The 26,319-nt window shown below is 47.8% G+C and overlaps 1 protein-coding gene across 2 annotated transcripts in view; it reads right to left on the bottom strand.

Annotated features, from left to right (window-relative positions):
• NLGN2 (neuroligin 2) overlaps nt 1-26,319 on the bottom strand; it is a 47,700-nt gene that overhangs the window by 5,507 nt on the left and 15,874 nt on the right. For both annotated transcript variants that reach the window (XM_083706639.1, XM_083706640.1), the window contains 2 exons: nt 13,258-13,407; nt 3,555-3,740 (listed from right to left, as the gene is read on the bottom strand). In XM_083706639.1, the coding sequence (XP_083562765.1) occupies nt 3,555-3,740; nt 13,258-13,407 (336 nt within the window). The remainder of the gene's footprint in view (nt 1-3,554; nt 3,741-13,257; nt 13,408-26,319) is intronic.

Genomic DNA, 26,319 nt, shown 5'->3' with positions numbered 1-26,319 from the left:
ATTGGGATTATTTTGCTTTCTCCTTCCTTCCTGCTGACTGAAGAGGAAGAGAAGCAGGAAGAGGACAAAAAGTAAAGAGAGAAGGGAGTAGAAGGAAAACTGGAATTGTGAGATATGCACACACACGGTGGTACCTCGAAAGTCAAATGTAATCCGTTCCAGAAGGACGTTTGACTTCCAAAACATTTGATTTCTGAGGCACGGCTTCTGATTGGCTCTTGGAATCGGAAGAGCCAATCGGAAGCCGCTTGTCTGCTGCGTTGGATGTTTGGCTTCCGAAAAACATTAGAAAACCGGAACACTTACTTCCGGCTTTTCGACGTTCAGGAGCCGAAATGTTCCGCATCAGAGACAACAAAAAACCAAGGTTTGGCTGTGTGTATGTGTGTGTGTGTGTGTCTGTCTGTCTGTCTGTATATATATTAGAAACACACACACACACAATATAATTTAAGACCAGGCATGTCCAAAGTCCGTTTCGGGGGCCGAATCCAGTCCACCGGTCGGTTTTATCTGGCCCCTGTTTACTTCCCGGGGTAAAATCCTAAAAAAAGCTCAGCAACTATGGTTGGCCCTCTGGTCGGCCCTCACGCATGTTAATTTCATCAAATCTGGCCATCTGACAAAAGTTTGGACACTCCTGATTTAAGATGGATCTTGGAATCTATTCATGGAATGGAAATGGACTAAATAACAAAACAAAAAGGAATATAATAGCACGTATCTTGACAAAGCAGAAATTAGACATTCACTTACAGGAGACACATAGAAAAAGACAACATAGAAAATTACTAATAAATAAAGGTCTGGGACAAGAGTTTATCTATTCTGATAAAACTAAAAAGAGAGGAGTGATGATGTATGTTAACCCCAAACGAGATCCTAAATTCACCTTTAAAGATGAAGAAGGCAGAACGATGGCTATTGAAGTGAGACTAGGTGGAGAACCAATTACTGTAGTGGGAATTTATGCACCCAATGAACGGAAAACTGATTTTTAAAAATCTGGAAGAAAAATTGTTTGATCTGTGTGATACTAAAATGATGATGATAGGTGCTTTTAACGCTGTTTTTTCCCTTGACTTAGACAGAATTGTACTGAAAATAAATTCAAAAGAAGGGAAACTACCAAATGTCTTTTTTTCAACATGGTATCCAATTTTGACTTACCGTATATTTCTGTGTATAACACGAGGGTTTTTTAATTTTAAAACTATGCTTAAAATTTGGGCTTGTGTTATACATGAGTAGTGCTGAGGGGTGACGGGCGATTGGTTGCAGCCGCGAGCACGAGATTCTCAGCAGCGATAGGGCGGGTGATTGGTGGCTGTGTGAAGAGCTGTTGGCGATTGGCTGCCGTTGCGTCAACTGGGTGGTTGATTGGCAGCTGCCGGCGGTGATTGGGCAGTTGATTGGTGTCTTCTGCGACGTGTGCAATTGTCAGCGTCGGGTGAGCATTCCTCCCCAAAAGCTCAACAACTCTTGACAATATCCCCCCATTTTCTTAATTTTGAGTCCCCCCAAATAGGGGGTGTTTTATACATGGGGGTGTCTTATACATGGAAAAATACGGTAATTGACCTATGGCGACTTAAGCATCCATTAGAATGTCAATCTGCTTTTTTCTCAAACACAAACAATTCTTCAAGCGGAATAGTCTATTTATGGGCTTCAAAAGAATTAACAACCAGGGTAAAAAAGGTAGACATTCAACCTAAGACACTATCTGATCACAATGCCATCTTGATGACAATAACAGGTGAGAAATGATCTTTGTTTAGGTGGAGGTTAAACGATGTGGTGGTGGAAAATGAACAAACTGTGAGTAAGGGGCAACACTCTCTACAATCATTTTTTGACCTGGCTTGACCTGATTTAAGTGTAGTGTGAGATGCCAGTAAGGCAGTGATGAGAGGCTTCCTAATTCAACAAAATGCTTTTCAAAAAGGAGAAAGGAGGGGAAAAGAAACCAGAGATATTAGATGCTCGACTGAATGAGGAGAAGGAGTTAATCGCAAAACCAAAAGAGAAAGATGCATGTCAAGCAATTAAACTCCTGCAAGCACAATTTTCGGCGTTAGTTAATCAAGAGATTGAGATGAAAATTAAATGAATGAAACAGAAAATTTTTGAATTTGCTAATAAACCTGGTAAGTTATTAGCATGGCAACTCGAAAGACAATCAATTGTTGATGAGGATAAGCATTTGACTAGCCCAAAAGAGTTAAGGAAAGCATTTGGGGAAAAAAATTCTTTATTATACCGTTGTGAGAAGGAGAACTTTAAGAAAATGGATTCTTATTTAAGTGACTGTTGCATACCCCGGAGTATCTAAAGAAAGCCGCCAAATTCTGAATGCACCCGTATCTTTATCGGAACTGCAAATAGCAATAAATTGAATGAAGATGGGGAAAGCACCAGGGCCAGGTGGACTTATTGCAATTTATTATAAAAAGTTTCAGGATCCACTTATAAAACCACTTAAGGACAGCATGAGCAGAAATTTGGTGATGGGAGTAGTCCCAGCCTCATGGAACGATGCATTCATTACTTTGATCCTCAAATAAGACAGCGACTTAACAAAGACCAAAAATAACAGACCTATTTCATGATTGACTGCAAACTATTTGCTACAATCTTGGCTAATAGATTGAAAAGGACATTAACTGAGGCAATCCATAGAGAACAGGCCGGGTTTTTACCAGGCCGACAAAAGAAAGACAATATAAGAAATGTAATGAATTTAATAGAGTATCTGGAAGTAATAAATGAAAAAATAGGCCACACTAATCTTTCTAGATGCAGAGAAAGCTTTTGATAATATTTCATGGTCACTTATGATCAAGGTTTTAGAGAAATAGGTAATTCATTCGTAGCAGGAATTAAAGCAATTGATACTGATCAGTCTGCAAATATATTAATAAATAATATTCTTTCAGATAAGTGTCAGATGTGCAATTGTATTATGAGGCAGCTTGTTTGTGTTGGTTAAAAGAATGGATTGCATTGGATAATGCAGATATTTTAGATTTAGAAGGTCACGATTTAAAATTCAGCTGTCATGCATGTCTTTGGTATGGGAAGGCTAAAATCTATGAGTGTTTTTTGAACCACAATCTTAGGAAGTATATATAAAGAGAGTCTGGGAGAAATATAAAAAACTGCTGGAAAGAAAAACACATTTATGGTTATGTCCCACTGAAGCATTTACAATTAAGAGAGTTAATATCACCAGATATATGACATGTTTAAATTAGATAGAAAGAATGGATTTCTGGATCAAAGCTCACAATTTGAAAAAGAATTCTTACAAAACAAGGATAAACTTCTGCCTAAAATGTAATTTTTTTATTAGAATGGGAAACAAAAGACGAGCTAGTTAAAGTTTCAATGAGACACTTGGCAATAGATATAGGACACAATGTAGATCTTAACCTCTAGCCTTAACTCACTTTGCTTCGCTTTACGCCAGCTTCTGGTGCGCAGGATCATCCCACACCACCCAAAAAACCCTGCGAACCCGCCACGATAATGCCAAACGAGCCGAGCGCTACCTTCCGAGTGGTGGGATAAGATGAGGAGGTTGACACACGAAGCCCCGGCTCCCGAACCGAAGATGGTGATCCGTTCCGGGTCGCCCCCGAAATGGCCTATGTTCTCGTTCAGCCACCGCAGGGCCTGGATCTGGTCGAGGATCCCGTAGTTTCCCTTCGCGGACTGGTCACCGGTGCTCATGAATCCTGCCAAGGGGAAGGGGAGGAAAGAAAGGAAAAAAGCCGTGTCAGGAGGAGGAAGAAGAAGACGAGCGTCCAGGGGGGAAAGGCGCGATTTAGTGCAGGCCTGCAGCCAACGTACCGTATCTTTCACTCTATAGGACGCACTTTTCCCCCTCCAAAAGTTAAGGGGAAATGTGTGTGCGTCTTATGAAGCGAGTGCAGGCTCCTTGGCTTCAGCGATAGCAACGCGAAGCCTCCAAAGCGCAGAGGGAGCGCTCCCTCTGTGCTCCGGAGGCTTCGCGTTGCTTTCGCTGAAGCCTGGAGAGCGAGAGGGGTCGGTGCGCACTGACCCCTCTCGCTCTCCAGGCTTCAGCGAAAGCAATGCGAAGCCTCCGGATTCAGCGCGAATTCCTGCTTCGCTCCGGAGGCTTCGGGTTCCTTTTCCTGACTCTCCCGGCCTCAGCAGAGAGGGAGAGCTGCGCAGCGCTCCTTCAGCGAAGCGGGAGGATAAATGGAAGGGGCTCCGTTTCTCCTCCCGCTTCGCTGAAGGGGCGCTGAGCAGAGAGGGGGAGAAATTTTTTTTCTTGTTCTCCCCCTCTAAAACAAGGTGCGTCCTATGGTCAGGTGCGTCCTATAGAGCGAAAAATACGGTACATTTAGGCTGCATACATCTTAAAACACAGCCGGGGCGTTGCTTTTTCTCAATCCGGATCGAGGCTGGTTTGGGAGAAACGAGGTGTGTGCGCAGACACACACAAATTCCTTTTGATAATAATAATCATCATCTTATAATATTTGTATTATTTATATCCCGCCCATCCAGCTGGGATGCCTCGGCCACTCTGATAACTCTGATTTCCGGGGGAAACCACACACACACACACACACACACCTTTTGATACCTCAGATCATAGAATCATAGAATCATAGGGTTGGAAGAGACCACAAGGGCCATCAAGTCCAACCCCCTGCCAAGCAGGAAACACCATCAGAGCACTCCTGACATCTGGTTGTCCAGCCTCTGCTTAAAGATCTCCAAAGAAGGAGACTCCACCACACTCCTGGGCAGCAAATTCCACTGTCGAACAGCTCTTACTGTCAGGAAGTTCTTCCTCATGTTTAGGTGGAATCTTCTTTCTTGTAGTTTGGATCCATTGCTCCATGTCCGCTTCTCTGGAGCAGCAGAAAACAACCTTTCTCCCTCCTCTATGTGACATCCTTTTATATATTTGAACATGGCTATCATATCACCCCTTAACCTCCTCTTCTCCAGGCTAAACATGCCCAGCTCCCTTAGCCGTTCCTCATAAGGCATCGTTTCCAGGCCTTTGACCATTTTGGTTGCCCTCCTCTGGACACGTTCCAGTTTGTCAGTGTCCTTCTTTTTAAGTAGATCCCTACTTAAAAAAACAAAAAATGGATTCGAATTGCCTCAGCTTTCTAAGCATCTGGGTAGGCTTGTCTTTAATAATAATAATGATAATAATAATAATTGTTAAGTTGTGGGTGAACATATCAGACGACACAGCAATTCTTCAGACTGCTCTTGTTTATTCACAGGCCACAACAGAACTGAACTGGAGGCTTCAGCCAGCCTGCTTATATAGAGCTCCACTACAACGCAACAGTAACAACTTTCTCTAACTATCTAATCACTGAATGTCACTTTCAATTCCTCATTTGCATATGTGGACCTGAGTGAAAACTATCTACAGTATCCCCCTGCTGGCCCAGGGTGAGAATTGCAGTACATAACACTAATAATAATAATTATTTATTACTTTTACCTCACCCATCTGGCTGCATTGCCCACCCACTCTGGGCAACTTCCAACAGAATATAACATGTTTTTATTGTATTTTTTTTAATTAATGGTTTTCACAAAATTATAAACAGACAAACAAACAAACAAACAAACAAACAAACATCAATCAATCAATCAATCAATCAATCATAACCTTATTAAAATTACACTTATTAACATTGTTAAGTGACTTCCTCGCTCCCCCTTGGTTGGATTTCATTGCACATCCTTTTAATGGTTTTCCTAATCAAAGTTCTTATAAACTTAACTTAATCACTTATCATCGTTCTAACTTTTCAATTCAGGATTAAACATATTAATTCAACACTTTGTTGTTGTTGTTTAGTCGTTTAGTCGTGTCCGACTCTTCGTGACCCCATGGACCAGAGAACGCCAGGCCCTCCTGTCTTCCACTGCCTCCCGCAGTTTGGTCAAACTCATGCTGGTAACCTCGAAAACACTATCCAACCATCTCGTCCTCTGTCTTCCCCTTCTCCTTGTGCCCTCCATCTTTCCCAACATCAGGGTCTTCTCCAGGGAGTCTTCTCTTCTCATGAGGGGGCCAAAGTCTTGGAGCCTCAGCTTCAGGATCTGTCCTTCCAGTGAGCACTCAGGGCTGATTTCCTTCAGAATGGAGAGGTTTGATCTTCTTGCAGTCCATGGGACTCTCAAGAGTCTCCTCCAGCACCATAATTCAAAAGCATCAATTCTTTGGCGATCAGCCTTCTTTATGGTCCAGCTCTCACTTCCATACATCACTACTGGGAAAACCATAGCTTTAACTATACGAACCTTTGTTGGCAAGGTGATGTCTCTACTTCTCAAGATGCTGTCTAGGCCTGTCATTGCCCTTCTCCCAAGAAGCAGGCGTCTTTTAATTTCGTGGCTGCTGTCACCATCTGCAGTGATCAATTCAACACTTAACTTATATGAAATCCTAAGCCGATCTAGTACTTGCAAGCTATTTCCAATTAGTTTAACTTAACGTATTTAACTAAATAGTCATTAAATTTCGTCCATTCTTCCTGATACTCCTCCTCCTTCTGGTGGCAGACTCTTCCGGTCAGGTCGGCTAGCTCCGCAAAACTCCATCATCTTCATCTACCATTCTTCTACAGTTGGTAGTTCTTGCATTTTCCACTTCTTAGCTAGTAAAATTTGAGCAGCAGTTGTGGCATACAAAAATAATTTAACATCTTTCTTGGGCAATTCCAGAAGAAAGGCCTCTGGTTTCTTTATAAATGTATATTTCAAACATTTTTTTCAATTCATTCTAAATCTTTTCCCAGAAGTCTTTCACCTTGGGGCAGGTCCACCACATGTGGTGAAAAGTTCCTTCATGTTTTGAGCATGTTTTTAGTGGGCTTAAAAGCTCTGGTTTTCCCAGTAGTGATGTATGGAAGTGAGAGCTGGACCATAAAGAAGGCTGATCGCCAGAGAATTTATGCTTTTGAATTGTGGTGCTGGAGGAGACTCTTGAGAGTCCCATGGACTGCAAGAAGATCAAACCTCTCCATTCTGAAGGAAATCAGCCCTGAGGGCTCACTGGAAGGACAGATCCTGAAGCTGAGGCTCCAAGACTTTGGCCATTACATGAGAAGAGAAGACTCCATGGAAAAGACCCTGATGTTGGGAAAGATGGAGGGCACAAGGAGAAGGGGACGACGGAGGACGAGATGGTGGGACAGTGTCCTCGAAGCTACCAGCATGAGTTTGACCAAACTGCGGGAGGCAGTGGAAGACAAAAGTGCCTGGCGTGCTCTGGTCCAGGGGGTCACGAAGAGGCGGACACGACTAAACGACTAAACAACAACAAGCGGGCTTGATCTCTTGCTCGCTGCCACACTAAGCGATCGGGTTCTTAAAAATGCAGAAAACAGGAATCACAAGGTCCCATAGCAGCGCCAGTTCTGCCAATCGAAGCAGCTGTGTTTGGCAAGGTGACTTTGCAGGTAAACCGGTCCCAAGTTGATAAGCATCCTCCAACCCATCCTGGTTCCTCTTCTGGCTGTGGAATGAATTCCCTCAGGACATAATGGACTCCCTTTCCATGGACGTTTTAAAGCAGAGGTTGGGTGGCCATCTGTCATGGATGCTTTAGCTGAGATTCCTGCACCGCATCGGGGTTGGACTAGATGACCCCTGGGTCCCTTCCAATTCTATGATTTTATGATTCCATGCTTCAAGTCCAACTGGATTCCCTCTCCACCAAAAAAACACACCCAACATCTGGCAGGCACCAGTTGCAGCAGAGGCTGCTCCTGACAACAACAACAACAACAACAACAACAACAACAACAAATTTAATTTATACCCCGCCCTCCCCAGCCAGAGCCAGGCTCAGGGCGGCTAACACCAATAAAATCACAGTAAAAACATAATGGGGGAAACCAATTTAAAATACAGGTTAAAATGCAATTTAAAATGCAGCCTCATTTTAAAATAGCTGATAAATCAAAACCGTAAGGGGAGGGAAACGTAAGGGTCAGCCCGAGTCCAAACCAAAGGCCAGGCGGAACAGCTCCGTCTTGCAGGCCCTGCGGAAGGATGTCAAGTTCTGCAGGGCCTTAGTCTTTTGGGACAGAGCGTTCCACCAAGTCGGGGCCAGTGCTGAAAAGGCCCTGGCCCTAGTTGAGACCAATCTAACCTCCTTGAGGCTCGGGACCCCCAAAATGTTGTCATGTGTGGACCTCTCCGTGGGGCATACCAGGAGAGGCGGTCCCATAGGTACGAGGGTCCTAGGTCTTAATTTCCTCCCATTCCCGATTCAACACACAACACAAAGGGAGGCTCAGCAAAGCGACCGATCAGAAAAGGCCTTTCTTTCTTTCTGCCTCTGCTCAACGCTCCCGTCTGCACAGCCACGTCTCCTTTAAAATTAATCATTGCTCCATCCCGGGGGCGCCCGCTTTCCCCCCTTTTTTTGCTGGAGATAACGAGGCCTTGCCGTTAATTATTAAAAGCTTTTTAATGAAATATTAATTTCGACTGCGCCTGGGTAAATTTCACACCCGCAGGGGGAGCAGAGGCGAGAGGAGACGGGGCTTGAACCGGCGGCCCGACGCAGATCGGGCAGGCGAGGCCGAGCCTCAGAAGAGGGGTCCACGCTCCAGGTCAGAATCTCACCCCCAACCCAGAGGCCGGCGGGAGGCCCCCCTTCCCACATTACACAATGCCTGCGTGCATCTTCCCCTTTGCAGAAGCTGAGTGGATAGGGCAGCTGGTCCTGGGTTCAAATCCCTCATGGCTTCTCCAGGCAGGTCTGAGCTAGATGGAGCCAGAGTCTGTATCCGCTTCCTATCGGCAACTGTCTGTCTCTAGAGACAATGGAGTGCGCTTCCAGGGTGAAGCCAAACCACTGCGTCATCAGCCCCAAAGTGACCTCCTTGGGGTGCAAAACTAGGCAGTGCGTGTGGAGGTCCTGGGCTGCCCAGACGACAAAACCCCCCTCTCAGCATCGCAGGTGTGGCCCGAAGAAAACCAGAGTAGGGTGCTTGGCACCAGTTTGGCTGCAGGAGTTGTTGGAAGGAGGGAAGGCCTTATCCAACCGCCTTAGGGACTCCATTCCAGATTTGTAGGTCCGTATAGTAAAAGCTCTGATTTTCCCAGTAGTGATGTATGGAAGTGAGAGCTGGACCATAAAAGAGGCTGATCGCCGAAGAATGGATGCTTCTGAATTCTGGTGCTGGAGGAGACTCTGGAGAGTCCCACGGGGTTGGGCTAGATGACCGTGTGGAGTCCCTTTTAACTCATGGTGGGGGCGAAGGATCCATACACAGATGTCACATGTCAAGAAGGAGTTATTTGTCATTGTTTTGTTGTTGTTTAGTCATTTAGTCATGTCCGACTCTTCATGACCTGCTGGACCAGAGGACGACAGGCCCTCCTGTCTTCCACTGCCTCCCGCAGTTTGGTCAAACTCATGCTTTTGAATTCTGGTGCTGGAGGAGACTCTGGAGAGTCCCATGGACTGCAAGAAGATCAGACCTCTCCATTCTTCGGGAAATCAGCCCTGAGTGCTCACTGGAAGGACAGATCCTGAAGCTGAGGCTCCAAGACTTTGGCCACCTCATGAGAAGAGAAGACTCCCTGGAAAAGACCCTGATGTTGGGAAAGATGGAGGGCCCAAGGAGAAGGGGACGACGGAGGACAAGATGGTGGGACAGTGTTCTCGAAGCTACCAGCATGAGTTTGACCAAACTGCGGGAGGCAGTGGAAGACAGGAGGGCCTGGCGTGCTCTGGTCCAGGGGGTCACGAAGCGGCGGACACGACTAAATGACTAAATAACAACAAATAGCGTTTCCTCCTTAACTTTTTCTTCTCCTGAAGATGTCCCGCAAGGCAGCGGAGTTTGAGGATGAGAGTTTTCCTCCTCCTAGATGGGCGAGGCCTGTCTGCCCCTCACTTCCCTCTACAGCAGCGTTTCTCAACCTGTGGGTCCCCAGATGTTGTTGGACTACAACTCCCATCACCCCTGAGCTCTGGCCTTGCTAGCTAGGGTGATGGGAGTTTAAGTTCAACAACATCTGGGGATCCACGGCTTGAGAATGGCTGCTCTACAGCCATTCTGCGTTCCGGAGGTCTGTTCTGAACCTGAGACTGTTCTTAACCTGAAGCACCACTTTAACTGTTCTCATCCTGAAGCAAAGTTCTTAACCTGAAGCACTATTTCTGGTGCCTGTAACCTGAAGCATATGTAACCTGAAGTGTCTGTAACCTGAGGTACCACTGTATACCCCGCCCATCTGGCTGGGTTTTCCCCAGCCACTCTGGGCGGCTTCCAACAAAATATTAAAAACACAATGAAAGATCAAACATTAAAACCGTCCCTAAACAGAGCTGCCTTCAGATGTCTTCTAAAAGTCGGATAGTTGTTCTCTTTGACATCTGGTGGGAGGGAGTTCCACAGGGCGGGCGCCACCACCGAGAAGGCCCTCTGCCCGGTTCCCTGCAACCTCACTTCTCGCAAGGAGGGAACCGCCAGAAGGCCCTCGGAGCTGGACCTCAGTGTCCGGGCTGGATGATGGGGGTGGAGACGCTCCTTCAGGTCTACTGGGCCTTTGAGGCCGTTTAGGGCTTTCAAGGTCAGCACCAACACTTTGAATTGTGCTCAGAAACGTCCTGGGAGCCAATGTGGCTCTTTCAGGACCATTGGAGCCACTCCTGGTTTTGTCTGCTACATCTGCCAGAGTCTATCTTCGCATGCAGAGAGAGTCCCTAACTCACGGAGTTACCGTATTTTTCGCTCTATTGGACGCACCTAGTTTTTAGAGGGGGAAATCAAGGAAAAAAATATTATCCCCCCCCAGCCCCAAAGAGCAACGGACAGGCTGCGCGCTTCCTCTTTAGCCTTGAGCACATCTTTAGCCTTGCGCAGCGGGATGGATCGTGCCCACTGTCCACCGGGGCTGGACTAGACGACTCCTGGGGTTCCCTTCCAACCCTGCAATTCTGTGACCTCGGAAGTTGTTGGGGGTCTCCACCACTGGAGGCTTTTAAGCAGCGGTTGGGGGACCATCTGCCTGGCGTTCTTTAGCTGTGATTCCTACATTGTGAGGGGGCTGGGCTAGATGACCCTCGGGTGGCCCTCCCAACACTATACAGTCCTACACGTCTGCGGCAGGAGATCCACTGCCACTTCACACCATGCCCACTCCCAATTTTCATTGGAGAGACATGTGGCTTCACTGTCTAGGTAGGTACCCCCCTACCTGCCACTCTTCCCTCACCCCACTTAAGCCGAGGGAATTCCTGCCCAGAGAAGCTCCCAGGTGAGGCAAGGGTTAAGATCTACCTCTGGTAAATGGCTTTGTATCCTCCATCTTTCCCTTTTCTCTTCTTCTTCTATGCTAGTTCCTTCTCTTGTGTTTTGTTTAATCTGTTTTATTGTATACTAAAATAAAAGCTGCAAAGTTTCCTTTTTTATAATATCCCCCCCCTCCAAACTAAAACGTTAATCTAGATAAAAACACTGATCCAGAGGGGGTGGAGAAAGGACGAAAAAAGAAAAAAGAGGTAGAGATAGAGAGGTTTTTAAAAAGTTGGCTTCTTTAGTCTTGCGCAGCCTCCCGCGGCTGGAGAGATTGTGCAAGGTTTTTCTAGAGGAGGGAGAAGGGACTGGCTGGCCGCGTCAGTCCCTTCTCCCTCCTGGGGAAAAGCCCGCCAGAGCCACGCGGAGCTTGTGGGCGTCTCTTGGGGGCTTTTCCTGCCTGCCTCCCCCCTGCATTCGCTCCATAGGACACACAGACTTTCCCCCTTAGTTTTTAAGACGGAAAAACTGCGTCCTATGGTGCGAAAAATACGGTAGTTTGAGACCCCTTGGCTGCCCTCGCCTGGTTCAGCCGGCCAGTCGAAGCCGTTCCCAGGATGCGGCCCCTGTCTCACGCTGACAGCTTCTAGGAGAGCTGAGTGAGAGCTGAGTGCAGGCGTGGGACCAAAAGGTGGACAAACTACCCCAGAAGGAGCACAGTATGCTACGTTCCTATTTATTGTAGCCATTCCTTCAGAGCAAAGAGGACTAGAATCTTGCGTTGTTTTAAGGGCATTTGGGCATAGCTCAGGGAGGAGCGCTGGCTTGCCTGCAGACGGTTCCAGATCCAGTCCCTCAGAATATCACTTGCCTGAAACTCTGGAGGGTCGCTGCTGCCAGCCAGTGTGAACAATATTGACGGACCCCAATTCGGCAGCTTCCTATGTCCCTAACGGCTCTCCTGTGCACATAACGCTCATCCGAACGTACAAGTAGAATCGCGGAATTGCCAAGTCGGAAGGGACCCCGAAGGTCATCCATTCCAACTGCCTGCAATGCAGGAATCTTTAGCCCAACATGGGATTTGAACCCACAACCCTGGGATCAAGATTCTACCAGCTGAGCTGTCACAGCTATTTTAAGTCCAGGGCAAAGGTGCATCACGGCTTGGATATCCACGAGGGTCAATTCGGAGCAGAAAGAAATATGTTTTAACAAAATACGTTGCTTTACTTTTTGGGCATATGGGCAGGGAACAGATTGGCAGCACACAGAACCGTGTACAGAACTGTTCCGAGATCAGAAGAGGAGGCCAGATTTTTCTCTTGCCGCGCACGACTTCCAGAATGCAACACCGATTTCCACTTCTCCGATTGTTCAAAATACATCCGTCGCAGGAGAGGCAGAAACCAAGACGCCCACAGGCTTTCCCACACATCTTCCCACCGCCTCTGTGCCCGGCCTGCTGTGCCTGGTGTATTTATTTCATTTGATTTCAGTTAAAGATTATACACTGCTTGCTTGTTAAAAGCAACAGGCTCAAACCAGTTTACAAAAAAAGAAGAGAGAAGACGACAAAATTACCAGCACGGAAATTGCCCACAACAACAACACTTTAAAACTTTAGAAAAGTTATAACATGACGATAGACTGAAATCTGCATCGCACTGTACACGAGTTGTCGGCCGCAATTTGTTTTTAACTATCCGGCCGTTTCTTAGAAAGCGCAGCAGTTTTAGGCCTCTGTTCCAGCCCTCCCTGCCAAACCAGTCTCGGTCCGAATTGAGGCAAAACGAACGCTTTGAGCCGGTGGCACGCACACAACGCGAGAACGGCAAAGGGAAACGAAACCTGCGATTGTGGAGAGCAACTATGTTAGGGGAAACGAGAGAGGGAGAGAGAGAGAGAGAGAGAGAGAGAGAGAGAGAGAGAGAAGTCAAGATTTAGGGCTCCGTTCCCCCAGCCCACCCCAGTGAAGCCCCCCTACCCAGAACGCCGAGCCGGTAATTCATGGTGACGACTATGACGTTCCCGTAAGCGGCCAGGACGCTGCCGTCGAACATGTTCCCGGTCCCCTCCATATAGGATCCGCCGTGGATAAACAGCATCACCGGTTTCTTGCCGCTGTCCCGGATATCTGCGGGGTGAGAAGGGAGAGATGGGTGCCGTGAGGCTGGGACCGTTCCTTCCGCGACGGCCCCTCGCCGTTCCTCTTTTGGGAGGAAGGCCGGAGAGGTTCTCCCCTAGACATGCCAGCTCCTCTCTGCACGCTGCTGTTCCACAAATGGTGCGGGGTTGGGATGGATGACCTTTGGGTACCCACTTCCGACTCTGCGGTTCTGAGAATCCATGAATACGGAGCAGGATTCGGTAGCTGAGGAGGGCTGGGAGGTGAGTCGGATGGGAACAGGGGAGAACGGGCAGCGTGAGTTATCGAAACCAGGCGCTCACGGGGCCTCTGGAATTGTTGGGCCTTTGGGAGTCAAGTTGCGTGACGGGTTAAGGGTGCTGAGCTGAGACCCCTGTTCCGCTCACACAGCTACAGTCCTCCATCCCTTGAAAATAGGACTGGATTTGTTAAGGAACTTTGGGAACTGTAGCTCAGAGGGGGGGTCTCCTCACGACCCCCAGCACCCTTAACCGAACCGCAACTCCCAGGATTCCTTGGGGGAAGCCAATTTTGACACTCCATGTCTCTTCCCAGGGAAATCTGGGAACTGCAGGCCTGCAAGGGGAAGAACAGAGGGGTTTTCCTGTCGACTCTTGGCAAACTACAACTCCCAGAATTCTCTGGGAAGCCGTGGCGCTTTAAAGACAGGGTGCGCATGCGGCTTTGGCTGGGAACCCCAGCGGATCAGTAGGGTTACGAGGCCCTATTGCAATGAGATCCAGAATCCTGGCGGGACCCCAGGCCCAAATCCCACCAACCGATGACCAGGTAACTGGTGGGGCAGGTGTGTTTGGGGTCCGCAGGTGAGCTGGGTCCCAGGCCAGAGACGAATGAAAGGACGATGGTTGAAGCTTAGCCAATGGAGGGGGGCTCATTTTTGGATTTTTGTGGTGTTTTATGTCCCCGTTTCCACCCCCCGCAACACCTCAGCCCATCTTTGGCCCCTGGGATCAGGTGAAAGGGCTTTGGGGGCTGTGACCCGCTGTGCCCCCGAACCATGCCTCCCTGTGGGTGGGGGGACGCGGAAAAAGGGCAGCCCCTCTCCTCAAGCCCCGACGTGTGTTTCTAGGTCACATCCCATTTCCATGGCAACCTGGAGCCTAATTAATTCGCTGCAAGGGGAGAGCGTTAATTAGACGCACCAAGGTCTTAATTAGCGGTTTCCACTCGGCCCCTCCCCCCACCGCCCGCCTTTCCTGAGGGGAACAGATGGGGAAGAGGGTGGGGCCAAAGGAAAGGGGGTCGTGACTCATAGCTCATCCCCCCCCCCAAAAAACCCCCAACAACCACCCCACACACTTGGGCAACCTGGTCCCCCTCGCATTGGGCTGGGTGTCCATCAATATGCAGATGATACCCAGCTCTACCTCTCTTTCAAATCAGAACCAGTGAAGGCGGTGAAGGTCCTGTGTGAGTGTCTGGAGGTGGTTGGAAGATGGATGGTAGCTAACAGATTGAGGTTGAATCCTGACAAGACAGAAGGACTGTTTTTGGGGGACAGGAGGCGGGCGGGTGTGGGGGACTCCCTGGTCCTGAATGGGGTAACTGTGCCCCTGAAGGACCAGGTGCGCAGCCTGGGAGTCACTTTGGGCTCACCGCTGTCCATGGAGGCGCAGGTCAAATCTGTGTCCAGGGCAGCTGTCTGCCAGCTCCATCTGGTACGCAGGATGAGACCTTCCCTGCTCGTGGACTGTCTGGCCAGAGTGGTGCATGCTCTGGTTATCTCCCACTTGGACTACTGTAATGCGCTCTACTTGGGGCTATCTTTGAAAGTGACCCGGAAACTACAACTAATCCAGAATGCGGCAGCCAGACTGGGGACTGGGAGCGGCCGCTGAGACCACGTAACACTGGTCTTGAAAGACCTCCATTGGCTCCCAGGACGTTTCCAAGCACAATTCAAAGTGTTGGTGCTGACATTGAAAGCCCTAAACGGCCTCAAAGGCCCAGTAGACCTGAAGGAGCGTCTCCACCCCCATCGTTCTGCCTGGACACTGAGGTCCAGCTCCGAGGGCCTTCTGGCGGTTCCCTCACTGCAAGAAGCCAAGTTACAGGAACCAGGCAGAGGGCCTTCTCAGTGGTGGCACCCGCCCTGTGGAACTCCCTCCCACCAGATGTCAAGGAAAGAAGCAACTATCTGACTTTTAGAAGACACCTGAAGGCAGCCCTGTTTAGGGAAGCTTTTAATGTTTGATGTATTACAATATTTTTTTGGAAGCCGCCCAGAGTGGCTGGGGAAGCTCAGCCAGATGGGCGGGTATAAATAATAAATTATTATTATTAACCTGAGACACACCTCCTATTTTGTCCAAACCCCTCTTTCTCTTACACATATATATCTCAAGATGCCGTAACTTGTGGACTTCCAACGAAACCGAATGTTGGAAGATTCAGGACCATTTTCGGAGTCTATCTGAACAGATCATGTATAAATTCCACCGGTTTGGGTTCCAGTGTTGTTGCTTTTTGCACGAGGTGCACAGGATATGGTCTTTGCTGGGCCAGAAACAGGTTACTTTGGAAGCCTCTAAGTTAAAGCAGGGACTGATGCAAAACCTCATGATTAAAGGTAGCCAAATCCTGTGCCATTGGCATAAAGCTTCGGGAACAAGCTGTGCTGTCGTCCTGATTAAGGTTAAACAAGTTGGAGTTCTTGTTATTAAATATACCAAGAAAAAAGCACACCAAGAACTCTGGCCAATATATGTTTCAATAGTGGGAGTGGTCCCTATTCGCTAATCAATAGTCAATTGTAACAAAAACTAATCCATTCAAAAGTATGGATTACATACTCAAGTAGAGAATTTAAATGTATTTTCATGTAATATTTGTTACTTCCAGCTGATGAAGGTGAATACATCGAAACAGGGCCCTGTCCTGGTTTCTGGTCCATAATTGACTTCTGACGGTGGACTAACACGAACCTACTGGTTTCTTCTCATAATGATTAAGGCCTTAAACGATAATTTTAGGTGATATGTTAGTGACTTAAGTTTTAATTTATATATATCTTTAACTGTTGCTATATCTGTATTGTCCCTGTTATACCCAATTGCAAATTCAAAGGTATCCCTATTGTGTTTTATAACTTCCTTGATATTGTATGTGGGCTGGAACTGGTCTGTGACAGAAATAATAAAATTGGTTCATTCGGGACAGGCAGCAGAAAGGTCCTGCAGAACTCCCTGCCACAGGGGGCGGGGGCGGCCATCTTTGGTGGGCAAAGTCGCAGAGAAGGAGAGGACTGTCGGCGGCGACTAGGGCAAGATGGCGCTGCTGCCATAGTTGAGAGGATCACTGGCCTGATCCTGCTGAGCTCTGCGTATGTTCCTATTTCATTGTGAGCATACTGCAGCCGCTCTCCTTCAGGGAATGTGTCAGGCAACGCAAGGCTTGGCCTCCGTTTTCTATGTGTTTGGTAAGAACACCACCCAGTGAGCTTCATGGCCACATGGGGGGAGAGATTTGAACCCTGGTCTACCCCCTCCCCACTTCTTAATCTACCTCTTTTTCAAATCAGAAGCAGTGAAAGCGGTGAAGGTCCTGTGTGAGTGTCTGGAGGCGGTTGGAGGATGGATAGCGGCTAATGGATTGAGGCTGAATCCTGACAAGACAGAAGTACAGGAGGCGGGCAGGTGTGGAGGACTCCCTGGTCCTGAATGGGGCAACTGGGCCCCTGAAGGACCAGGTGCGCAGCCTGGGAGTCATTCTGGACTCACCGCTGTCCATGGAGGCGCAGGTCAGTTCTGTGTCCAGGGCAGGTGTCTGCCAGCTCCATCTGGTGCGCAGGATGAGGCCCTCCCTGCCCGCTGTCTGTCTGGCCAGAGTGGTGCATCCTCTGGTTATCTCCCGCTTGGACTACTGCAATGCGCTCTACATGGGGCGACCTTTGAAGGTGACCCGGAAACTGCAATTAATCCAGAATGCGGCAGCCAGACTGGGGACTGGGAGACCACATAACACCAGTCCTGAAAGACCTACATTGGCTCCCAGTACGTTTCCAAGCACAGTTCAAAGTGTTGGTGCTGACCTTGAAAGCCCTAAACGGCCTCAAAGGCCCAGTAGACCTGAAGGAGCATCTCCACCCCCATCGTTCTGCCCGGACACTGAGGTCCAGCTCTGAGGGCCTTCTGGCGGTTCCCTCCCTGTGAGAAGCCAAGTTACAGGGAACCAGGCAGAGGGCCTTCTCGGTGGTGGCACCCGCCCTGTGGAACGCCCTCCCATAAGATGTCAAAGAGAACAGCAACTACCAGACTTTTAGAAGACATCTGACGGCAGCCCCGTTTAGGGAAGCTTTTAATGTTTGATGCATTATGGTATTTTAATATTTTGTTGGAAGCCGCCCAGAGTGGCTGGGGAAACCCAGCCAGATGGGCGGGGTATAAATAATAAATTATTATTATAAAATTATTATTAATCCAGCACTCTAACCACTACACCACACTGCTGTTGGGACTCCAGCTCCCACCCACTCCAGTCAACTTTTAGAAATGCCAGGATCAGGCCGACGGCATATCCTGTTCTCACAGCGGCGAACCTGTGGGAAAGCCAGCAAGCAGAATTCGAACCCGCTTCCCCCTCCTGCAGTTTCCGGCAGCTGGAATCCAGGAGCGTCGCTGCTGCTGACCGTGGAGGTCAACGCACAGCCATCCTGGCTTGGAGCCACAGATATTCCTCTCTTACTCCTCCACGAATTTGTTTGATCCTTATTTGAAGGTGTGTTCCATTTGTGGGACAATTCATCTGGTGGCAGGGAGTTCCGTTGGTTAATTACAGCACGGGACGCTTAATCTGAAGGTCATGGGTTCAAGCCCAACGTTGGGCCAAACATCCCTGCATTGCCCATGCAACTCGATGGTTATTTCTTGTGTGAGGTTTGGCAGGTCCGTGAAAACCACTGGGTGGCCCTTGAGTCGTTTCAATACTATAAACCAGACCCTTCCAGATATTTTGGTTGAAGGATCTGGAGGGCACCTGGTTGAGGATTGCTGCGGTGTGCCCTCGCCCTGCTGTGGGTGTTTTGAGGAGAAATTCTGGGTGATCCAGCTGTTTTCCAGATGTTTCGCAGGAGGGGAGGGGGCTCCAAAGCGCGGAGATGAATATGTTGCTGACCTTCTTTTTGCTCGGTGTACGGATTGCCGGTGGCAACCCACAAACCAGAGCTGCAAAAGGGTCCAGAAATTATCGAGGGGATGGGGAGCGGTTGCGGCGTTTGGGAATTTCTGGTTTCAGAGAAAAGCCAAAATCTGTGAAATTAGGCCTCGCACAGAGACCGAAAAAGGGTTTCCCTCCCTCTCTCCCAACACTGGAACTCGTGAACGTTGGAAGATAAAAAAAAGACCTTTTTCATGCTTCGTTTAACGTCGTTCAACTATGGAACTCCCTGCCACAGGAAGCCAACCGAGACGGCTTTAAAAGAGGACTGGACCAATTCACGGAAGAGGAGACGGCTTTGGACAGCCGGGCACCTTCATTTGACATCTTTAGTGGCCAGGCAGAAATGTTCCTCTCCAAGGCGGCTTGTGTCTTTTTAATATTCCACGGACTTTTAAATGTGGGAGAGGGGGGCTATTGTTTTAACTATTTATCTGTGCTTTTATGCTGTATTTTAAACTTTTGAACCGCCCTGACATCTTCAGATGAAGGGCAGTATATAATAATAATAATAATAATAATAATAATAATAATAATAGCAATAGCTATATTCTACCTCCAGTAGGAAACAGCAGGTGGAATGAGGCTCAGATCCTGTGTTCGAGTCCTGCTTGTAGGCTTCCCCTTGGGCTATCTGGCTGGCTGCTGTGAGAAGTCTTCCCCAACAGATATGCTGTTTTATATATATATATATATATATATATATGTGCTTTCGTAGATTTTCACGGGTACAGGAATGCAGGTTTTGGTGTCCTCGGGTGTCTTCCCGTGTAAAAGTTGGGGTGTCTAGGCGACGTTTCGACGAGGTCTCACTCGTCATCTTCAGGCTGGTGCTTTCGGCTTCTTGTTACTGGAACAGAGCCAGTACTGAACCAGAGCCAGGCTCTGTTCCAGTAACAAGAAGCCGAAAGCACCAGCCTGAAGATGACGAGTGAGACCTCGTCGAAACGTCGCCTAGACACCCCAACTTTTACACGGGAAGACACCCGAGGACACCAAAACCTGCATATATATATATATATATATATATATATATATATATATATATGCTTTCGTAGATTTTCACGGGTACAGGAATGCAGGTTTTGGTGTCCTCGGGTGTCTTCCCGTGTAAAAGTTGGGGTGTCTAGGCGACGTTTCGACGAGGTCTCACTCGTCATCAATATATATATATCGGGATGCAAATTTAATAACTTTGGAACTCCCTGCCACTTGATGTCAGGCTCCAAACTTTTTGCGGTGCCTGCTTTAAACATTTTAGTTTAGGCAAGCCTGTTTAAGACACGCAGGCCGTTGACACATGTTTTAATCTGTGTTTTTTTAGCTTATTGTTGATGCTGAATTAGCTTTCGTCCATTATGCCTAAACCTTTTTTTTTAAAGCTGCTTTCACCCATCCTCTTATCGCTTCATCCTTTCCGTAAACCGCTCTGAGACCTTTTCCTTCTCCTCACCATTGAGCGGCAGGTGCATTTCGCCAGACAAAACGAACAAGAGGTAAATAAGTGGGGGGGGGGTCAGGCTGGATGACCCCGGCGCCCCCTTCCAACTCTACAATTCTATCATCTCCCTTGAAGGCATTTAAACAGCCCTCTGCTCTGAATTTGGACCCGTTTCATGCTGAATCCTCTGCTTTATCCTATTGCACTTTGTGGCGTTGTTTTAAATGAATGTCAGCTGCCCTAAAAGGAAAAAAATAAATAGCCCAGGGATTTTTGATTTTGAAGACCTTTTTCCTCAGGTGGGATATGGCCCCAGATCTCTGGGCCGTCCTTCGCTCTGTCCCATACTGAAGCAGTAAACGCCATTCACTTCAGACATGTAAAGGTAAAGGGACCCCTGACCATTAGGTCCAGTCGTGGCTGACTCTGGGGTTGTGGTGCTCATTTCGCTTTACTGGCTAAGGGAGCCGGCATACAGCTTCCGGGTCACGTGGCCAGCAGGCCTAAGCCACTTCTGGCGAACCAGAGCAGCGCACGGAAATGCCGTTTGCCTTCCCGCCAGAGCGGTACCTATTGATCTACTTGCACTTTGACATGCTTTCGAACTGCTAGGTGGGCAGGAGCAGGGACCGAGCAACGGGAGCTCACCCCGCCATTGCGGGGATTCGAACCGCCGAACTTCTGATCGGCAAGTCCTAGGCTCTGTGGTTTAACCCACAGCGCCACCCGCGTCCCATACATGTCCCAAACCCATGTTCAGACATGCGCTGGTTGCCAAATATGGTCCCAGACACCCCCAAAATCTTTGGACAAGAAGCGTTCTCTTTAGTTGGAATTGCTTTCGGGGCAGATTCTAGCTTGTAATTGCTTTTAGATGCAATTGTTTTTAGAAGGTTTCCACCTGTTTTACAAGGCTTTTGCATTTTGCTTTTCAATTGCATCTCCGTTTGTAGCCCCGGGACCCTCAGGGTTGAACGGCCGGCTATAAATTCAAGAAATAAAAAGGATAAAGAGAGAAAGATGTATTATTATTTTTATTGTTTGTGCCCAGGTTTTCCTCGACCCACGGGACCATGCCCCAGCTTTCATTTTTTCTGATTTCCCAATTTCATTTGCTTTTACGCCGCTGTTTTACTGGTTTTAAGTTGCATTTTTCGTTTCAGTTATTGGTTTTAACCTCTGAAACGTTGTTGCTGCTTTTGTTTTAAAGAATAAGCAATTTGGAGCCGTTTCCTTTTAAAGGAAACATATGCAGAAAGGGATACTTGAAATAAACACCTGTCCTGTACTGCCAGAATATGGCTGCATTGGTACGGGAGAAAGAAAGAAAAACTCTGCACGTGCTCAGGAACACACACAAGAAGTGTTCAGAAGGGTGCGCCTTGTCTTCGGCTGAACAATGCAGCTCACAATCTTAGCTCGTTAACTGGACTAGCTCACAAAACAGCTGCAGTTCCTGCATTGCATGGGGGTCCAACTGGATGACCCCTGGTGTCCCCACTCTTTAATTCTATGACTAATTCAATAATAATAATAATAATAATAATAATAATAATAATAATAATAATAAATTTTATTTATATCCCGCCCTCCCCAGCTGAAGCCGGGCTCAGGGCGGCTAACAACAATAAAATGATACACATTCTAAAATCAGTTCATTATAAAATAAATTCAAAATCAAATTAATGGCAACCATTGGGCTAGAGTTCTGTGAGGATTGCCAAAGAATGGGGTCAGGCTGTGCCCTGGCCAAAGGCCTGGTGGAACAGCTCCGTCTTGCAGGCCCTGCGGAAAGATGTCAAAACCTGGCTCTAGCTGAGGCCAGCCTAACCTCCCTGTGGCCCGGGACCTCCAAGATGTTTTTCTTTGAAGGCTGTAAGGTCCTCTGTGGGACATACCAGGAGAGGCGGTCCCGTAGGTACGAGGGTCCTAGGCCGTATAGGGCTTTAAGGTCAAAACCAGCACCTTAAACCTGATCCTGTACTCCACCGGGAGCCAGTGCAGCCGGTAAAATGCAACCTCATCAAAACCATAAGGGGAGGGCAACATAAGGGTCAGACTGAGTCCAAACCAAAGGCCAGGCTGAACAGCTCTGTCAAGCCCCGCAGGGCCCTGGTCTCTTGGGACAGAGCGTTCCACCAAGTCGGGGCCAGTACTGAAAAGGCCCTGTCCCTAGTTGAGACCAATCTAACCTCCTTGCAACTTGGGACCTCCAAAATGTTGTCATTTGTGGACCTTAAGGTCCTCCGTGGGACATACCAGGAGAGGCGGTCCCGTAGGTACGAGGGTCCTAGGCCATATAGGGCTTTAAAGGTTAAAACCAGCACCTTAAACCTGATCCTGTACTCCACCGGGAGCCAGTGCAACTGGTAAATAAAGCACTGGATGAATGTGATCCCATGGTGAGGACCCCGTAAGGTGTCTCGCTGCAGCATTCTGCACCCGCTGGAGTTTCTGGGTCAGTCTCAAGGGCAGCCCCACGTAGAGCGAGTTACAATAATCCAGTCTGGAGGTGACCGTCGCATGGATCACAGTGGCCAGATCAGGGCGAGAGAGATAAGGGGCCAACTGCTTAGCTTGGTGGAGATGGAAAAATGCCGCCTTTGTTATAGTTGCAGTCTGCGCCTCCATGGAAAGGGAGGTGTCAAAGATTACACCCAAACTCTTAACGGACGGCGCTGGCACTAATTGCACCCCCGCAAGAGATGGAATTCTCTCCTCCTCTGCTTTCCAGAGAAGGAAATTCTCCTTTTCTCTGTGTTGGAGAGGGGGCCACAGGATGGGACAAGAAAGGAGTTCTTAAGTGTATGGTTGAACCCCAAATTCTTTCCCTGCCTTAACTCCACCAAACTCTACCTATATAGTAGAATGGAATCGGTAAAATCCTGAGCAGACACTGTTTCATGGTTTCCCCATGCAAAGTGTCTTTTTAGATAACCAGTGTCTTCCCTGCTCTGCTAGATTTCTACGTGCAGGGAGTCTTTTTTTTTAAGATAACCTGTGTCTTCCTTGCTCTGCTAGATTTCTACTTGCGGGGAGTCTTTTTTAGATAACCAGTGTCTGCCTTGCTCTGCTAGATTTCTACTTGCGGGGAGTCTTTTTTAGATAACCAGTGTCTGCCTTGCTCTGCTAGATTTCCACTTGCAGGGAGTCTTTTTAGGTAACCAGCATCTGCCTTGCTCTGCTCGATTTCTACTTGCAGGGAGTTTTTTTTTTAATACGCCCCTCCCCCCATCTAGTAAAGGTAAAGGTAAAGGGACCCCTGACCATTAGGTCCAGTCGTGACCGACTCTGGGGTTGTGGCACTCATCTCGCTTTATTGGCCGAGGGAGCCGGCGCACAGCTTCCGGGTCATGTGGCCGGCATGACTAAGCCACTTCTGACGAACCTGAGCAGCGCACAGAAACGCCGTTTACCTTCCCGCCTATTGATCTACTTGCACTTTGACGTGCTTTCGATCTGCTAGGTTGTCAGGAGCAGGGATCGAGCAAAGGGAGCTCACCCCGTCGTGGGGATTCGAACCTCCAACCTTCTGATCGGCAAGTCCTAGGCTCTGTGGTTTAACCCACAGTGCCACCTGCGTCCCCTTCACCCACCTTTGGGTTGGCCCAAACACCAGGAGCCTCCTCTTTCCTTTTCCGTTATTGTTTTCTGCACGAACGGCCGTTAACCTCCGGAACTGCCTGCCACAGGAATTCCCGAGAAAGTCAAGAGAGAAGGCCGCGCTTTGAATTGCGGGCAGGCAGAAGAAGAGGGACGACGTCAGGGCAGAGAAGCAGGATCCGTGGGCTTGTCCCGAGAGAGTAGCGCCACCCACAGCGCCACCCGCGTCCCTCCCCCATCTAGTAGAAGATTGTAAAAATGTGATCCTTCTCTTTCAGCCTAAGGCAGTGCTGCCCATTCTACACCCCGGATAAACCCTCATTGATCTATTCATGTGGCAGCACCTTGCCTCTGGAACTCCCTGCTAATTGACACCAGGCCGGCACCATCACTGGGCTCTTTTCGAGGCCAGGTAATAAAAAATATTTTTGTTCAGACAAGCCTGCACAGGCATGTAGAACATGGACATACATTTTACTCTGTTTTTACTTTATTGCTGATTTTTGTTTGTTTTAAAGAGTCTTTTTTTTTACTGTTCTTCCTGGCAAATTTATTGTGTTCTTTGCCTTGTAAACTTGTTTTTAGGATTTATTTATTTTTTTTACAATCAAGCAGTGTATAAATTTTAAATAAGTAAAAGGAAACTGTTCCACCGCCTCATTCTGCCACCGTCAGTGAATGTGGCACTGGGTGCGAAACAAGACGTTTCTCTTTGTGCTTTGTCTTCTTTCCTCTTCTTCCATTTGTATAGTTTTTATGACAGTAAAAACCACAAATGGTTCTGCATTCACGAGCCTCAGGTTCTGGGAGATCGGAAGTGTCAATTTCCGCTTTTAAACTAACCACAGTCCCCCAACCCCATTACATCCAAACTGCGGTTTCCTGGAAACACCATGGTTTGTTAAAACGAACCACAATCAAATTGTGGGTTTGACATACTGGCTTGTTCTGAAACCACAGTTTACAGAAACCACAATTCCAGAGATCTGGACGAAATGGGAAACTGTGGTCAGTTTAAAAGTTGCAGAAAGGTTTGGGATGTTTTTTCATGGAGAGAAAAGACGATTAAGAGGCGATATGATAGAAGTCAAGTATGCATGGCCCAAGGAAAATTATTTCCTCTCTCGTGGCAGTAGGGCTAATAATAATAATAATAATAATAATTTATTACTCTGGGACGGCTTCCAACAAGGGATTCAAAATACATTAAATGAAGTTGAACATTGGAAGTTTCAGGACAGTTAAAAGGTAGCCTTTCTTCCTGCAGTGCTGTTAACCTGTGGAACTCCCTGCCACAAGGTGGCCACCATCTTAGATGGCTTTAAAAGAGGACTGGGCAAATTATTGGAGGACTAAGGGTACCCAGTAGCACATTTACGGGCAAAAATGGTCTGCACAGCCTTGAAAAGAAGCTGGAACCACAACCGGTGTGCAAATTTTGCTAACAGCAGAGGAATTCCCACCGTTTCGGCTCGTTTTTCTTTTCCTACACAGGATTAAAATACCCAGGGGAGAGTTGCAGTTTGGACTCTTGTTGGTACGAAATAACCCTCTGTGTACACCAGGGCCCACGAGTCCAATTTCTCCGCTCCATCTAATAAACCCAAAATATTCCGGTCCACCAAGTTCCTGCTCCATCTGCACAATAATTTGCTGCAGGACCCTTTAAAAAACAACGCAAAACCCCAAACCCATTCCTGCGTTTTCTTTCATCAAATTAGAACTCTCAGCAGCACCGTTCCAGTCCTGGCGAAATAAAGGGTTGTGGTTGCAAAAAAAGGAAAGGGGGAGAGAGGGACGATATACACAGCCTGCTTTTCAGCGAGATGTCCCCCTTTTTCCTCCGGAAATTTCACGAAAATTCCCTGCTTGGCCAGAACGGTGAGAGATATAATTCCGCAGCGTCATCCAAAACACAACCGTCTGATAGTTTTGGGGCAAAAGGCGATGGAAAACAGTAAGGCCACTGCTGAGCGGGGCAAAAAAGAAAAATACCGTATTTTTTCCTCTATAAGACTCACTTTTCCGCTCCTAAAAAGTAAGGGGAAATGTGTGTGCGTCTTATGGAGCGAATGCAGGCTGCGCAGCTATCCCAGAAGCCAGAACAGCAAGAGGGATTGCTGCTTTCACTGCTCAGCGATCCCTCTTGCTGTTCTGGCTTCTGAGATTCAGAATATTTTTTTTCTTGTTTTCCTCCTCCAAAAACTAGGTGCGTCTTGTGGTCTGGTGCGTCTTATAGAGCGAAAAATTCGGTAATTCTTAACTTGTTTGGTCTTTAAATGGGCGCATCATTGCACCCTAAATCGGTGAAATTATCGCATAAAAGTATTTATCGGTTAGCTTTGGGGGTCGGACCCCTTTGCTCAAGGGGGCCAGAGCACTTTGCATGCAGACGGTTGTGGGTTCAAACCCCGACAGAGTCTCCGTTTTAAAAGGAAACAGCCAGGGACCCAGAGAGATGCTGCCAGCCAGAACGGGTAACACTGGCTTAGATGGGGAAAATGGCACAAGGCATGGTTTTTTCCCCCTGCGTTTCTCCCAAATACGCAACATTTCTTACGAGAAGCTGCGGCCGTATCCTGTTAACCAAACAGTCAAAGCACCTACAATTCTTTCACTCTCTAGTTCCTTTCTTGCCATCCCTGAACTAGAATTCCCAAGTCGCCCTGGTGCAAAGCGGC

This window comes from Podarcis gaigeae (assembly GCF_964106915.1).
Source record: "Podarcis gaigeae genome assembly, chromosome: 13".
Taxonomy (NCBI): Eukaryota; Metazoa; Chordata; class Lepidosauria; order Squamata; family Lacertidae; genus Podarcis; species Podarcis gaigeae.
Note: the sequence above shows the minus strand (reverse complement) of the source record. Positions and strands in the feature narration are given on the sequence as shown.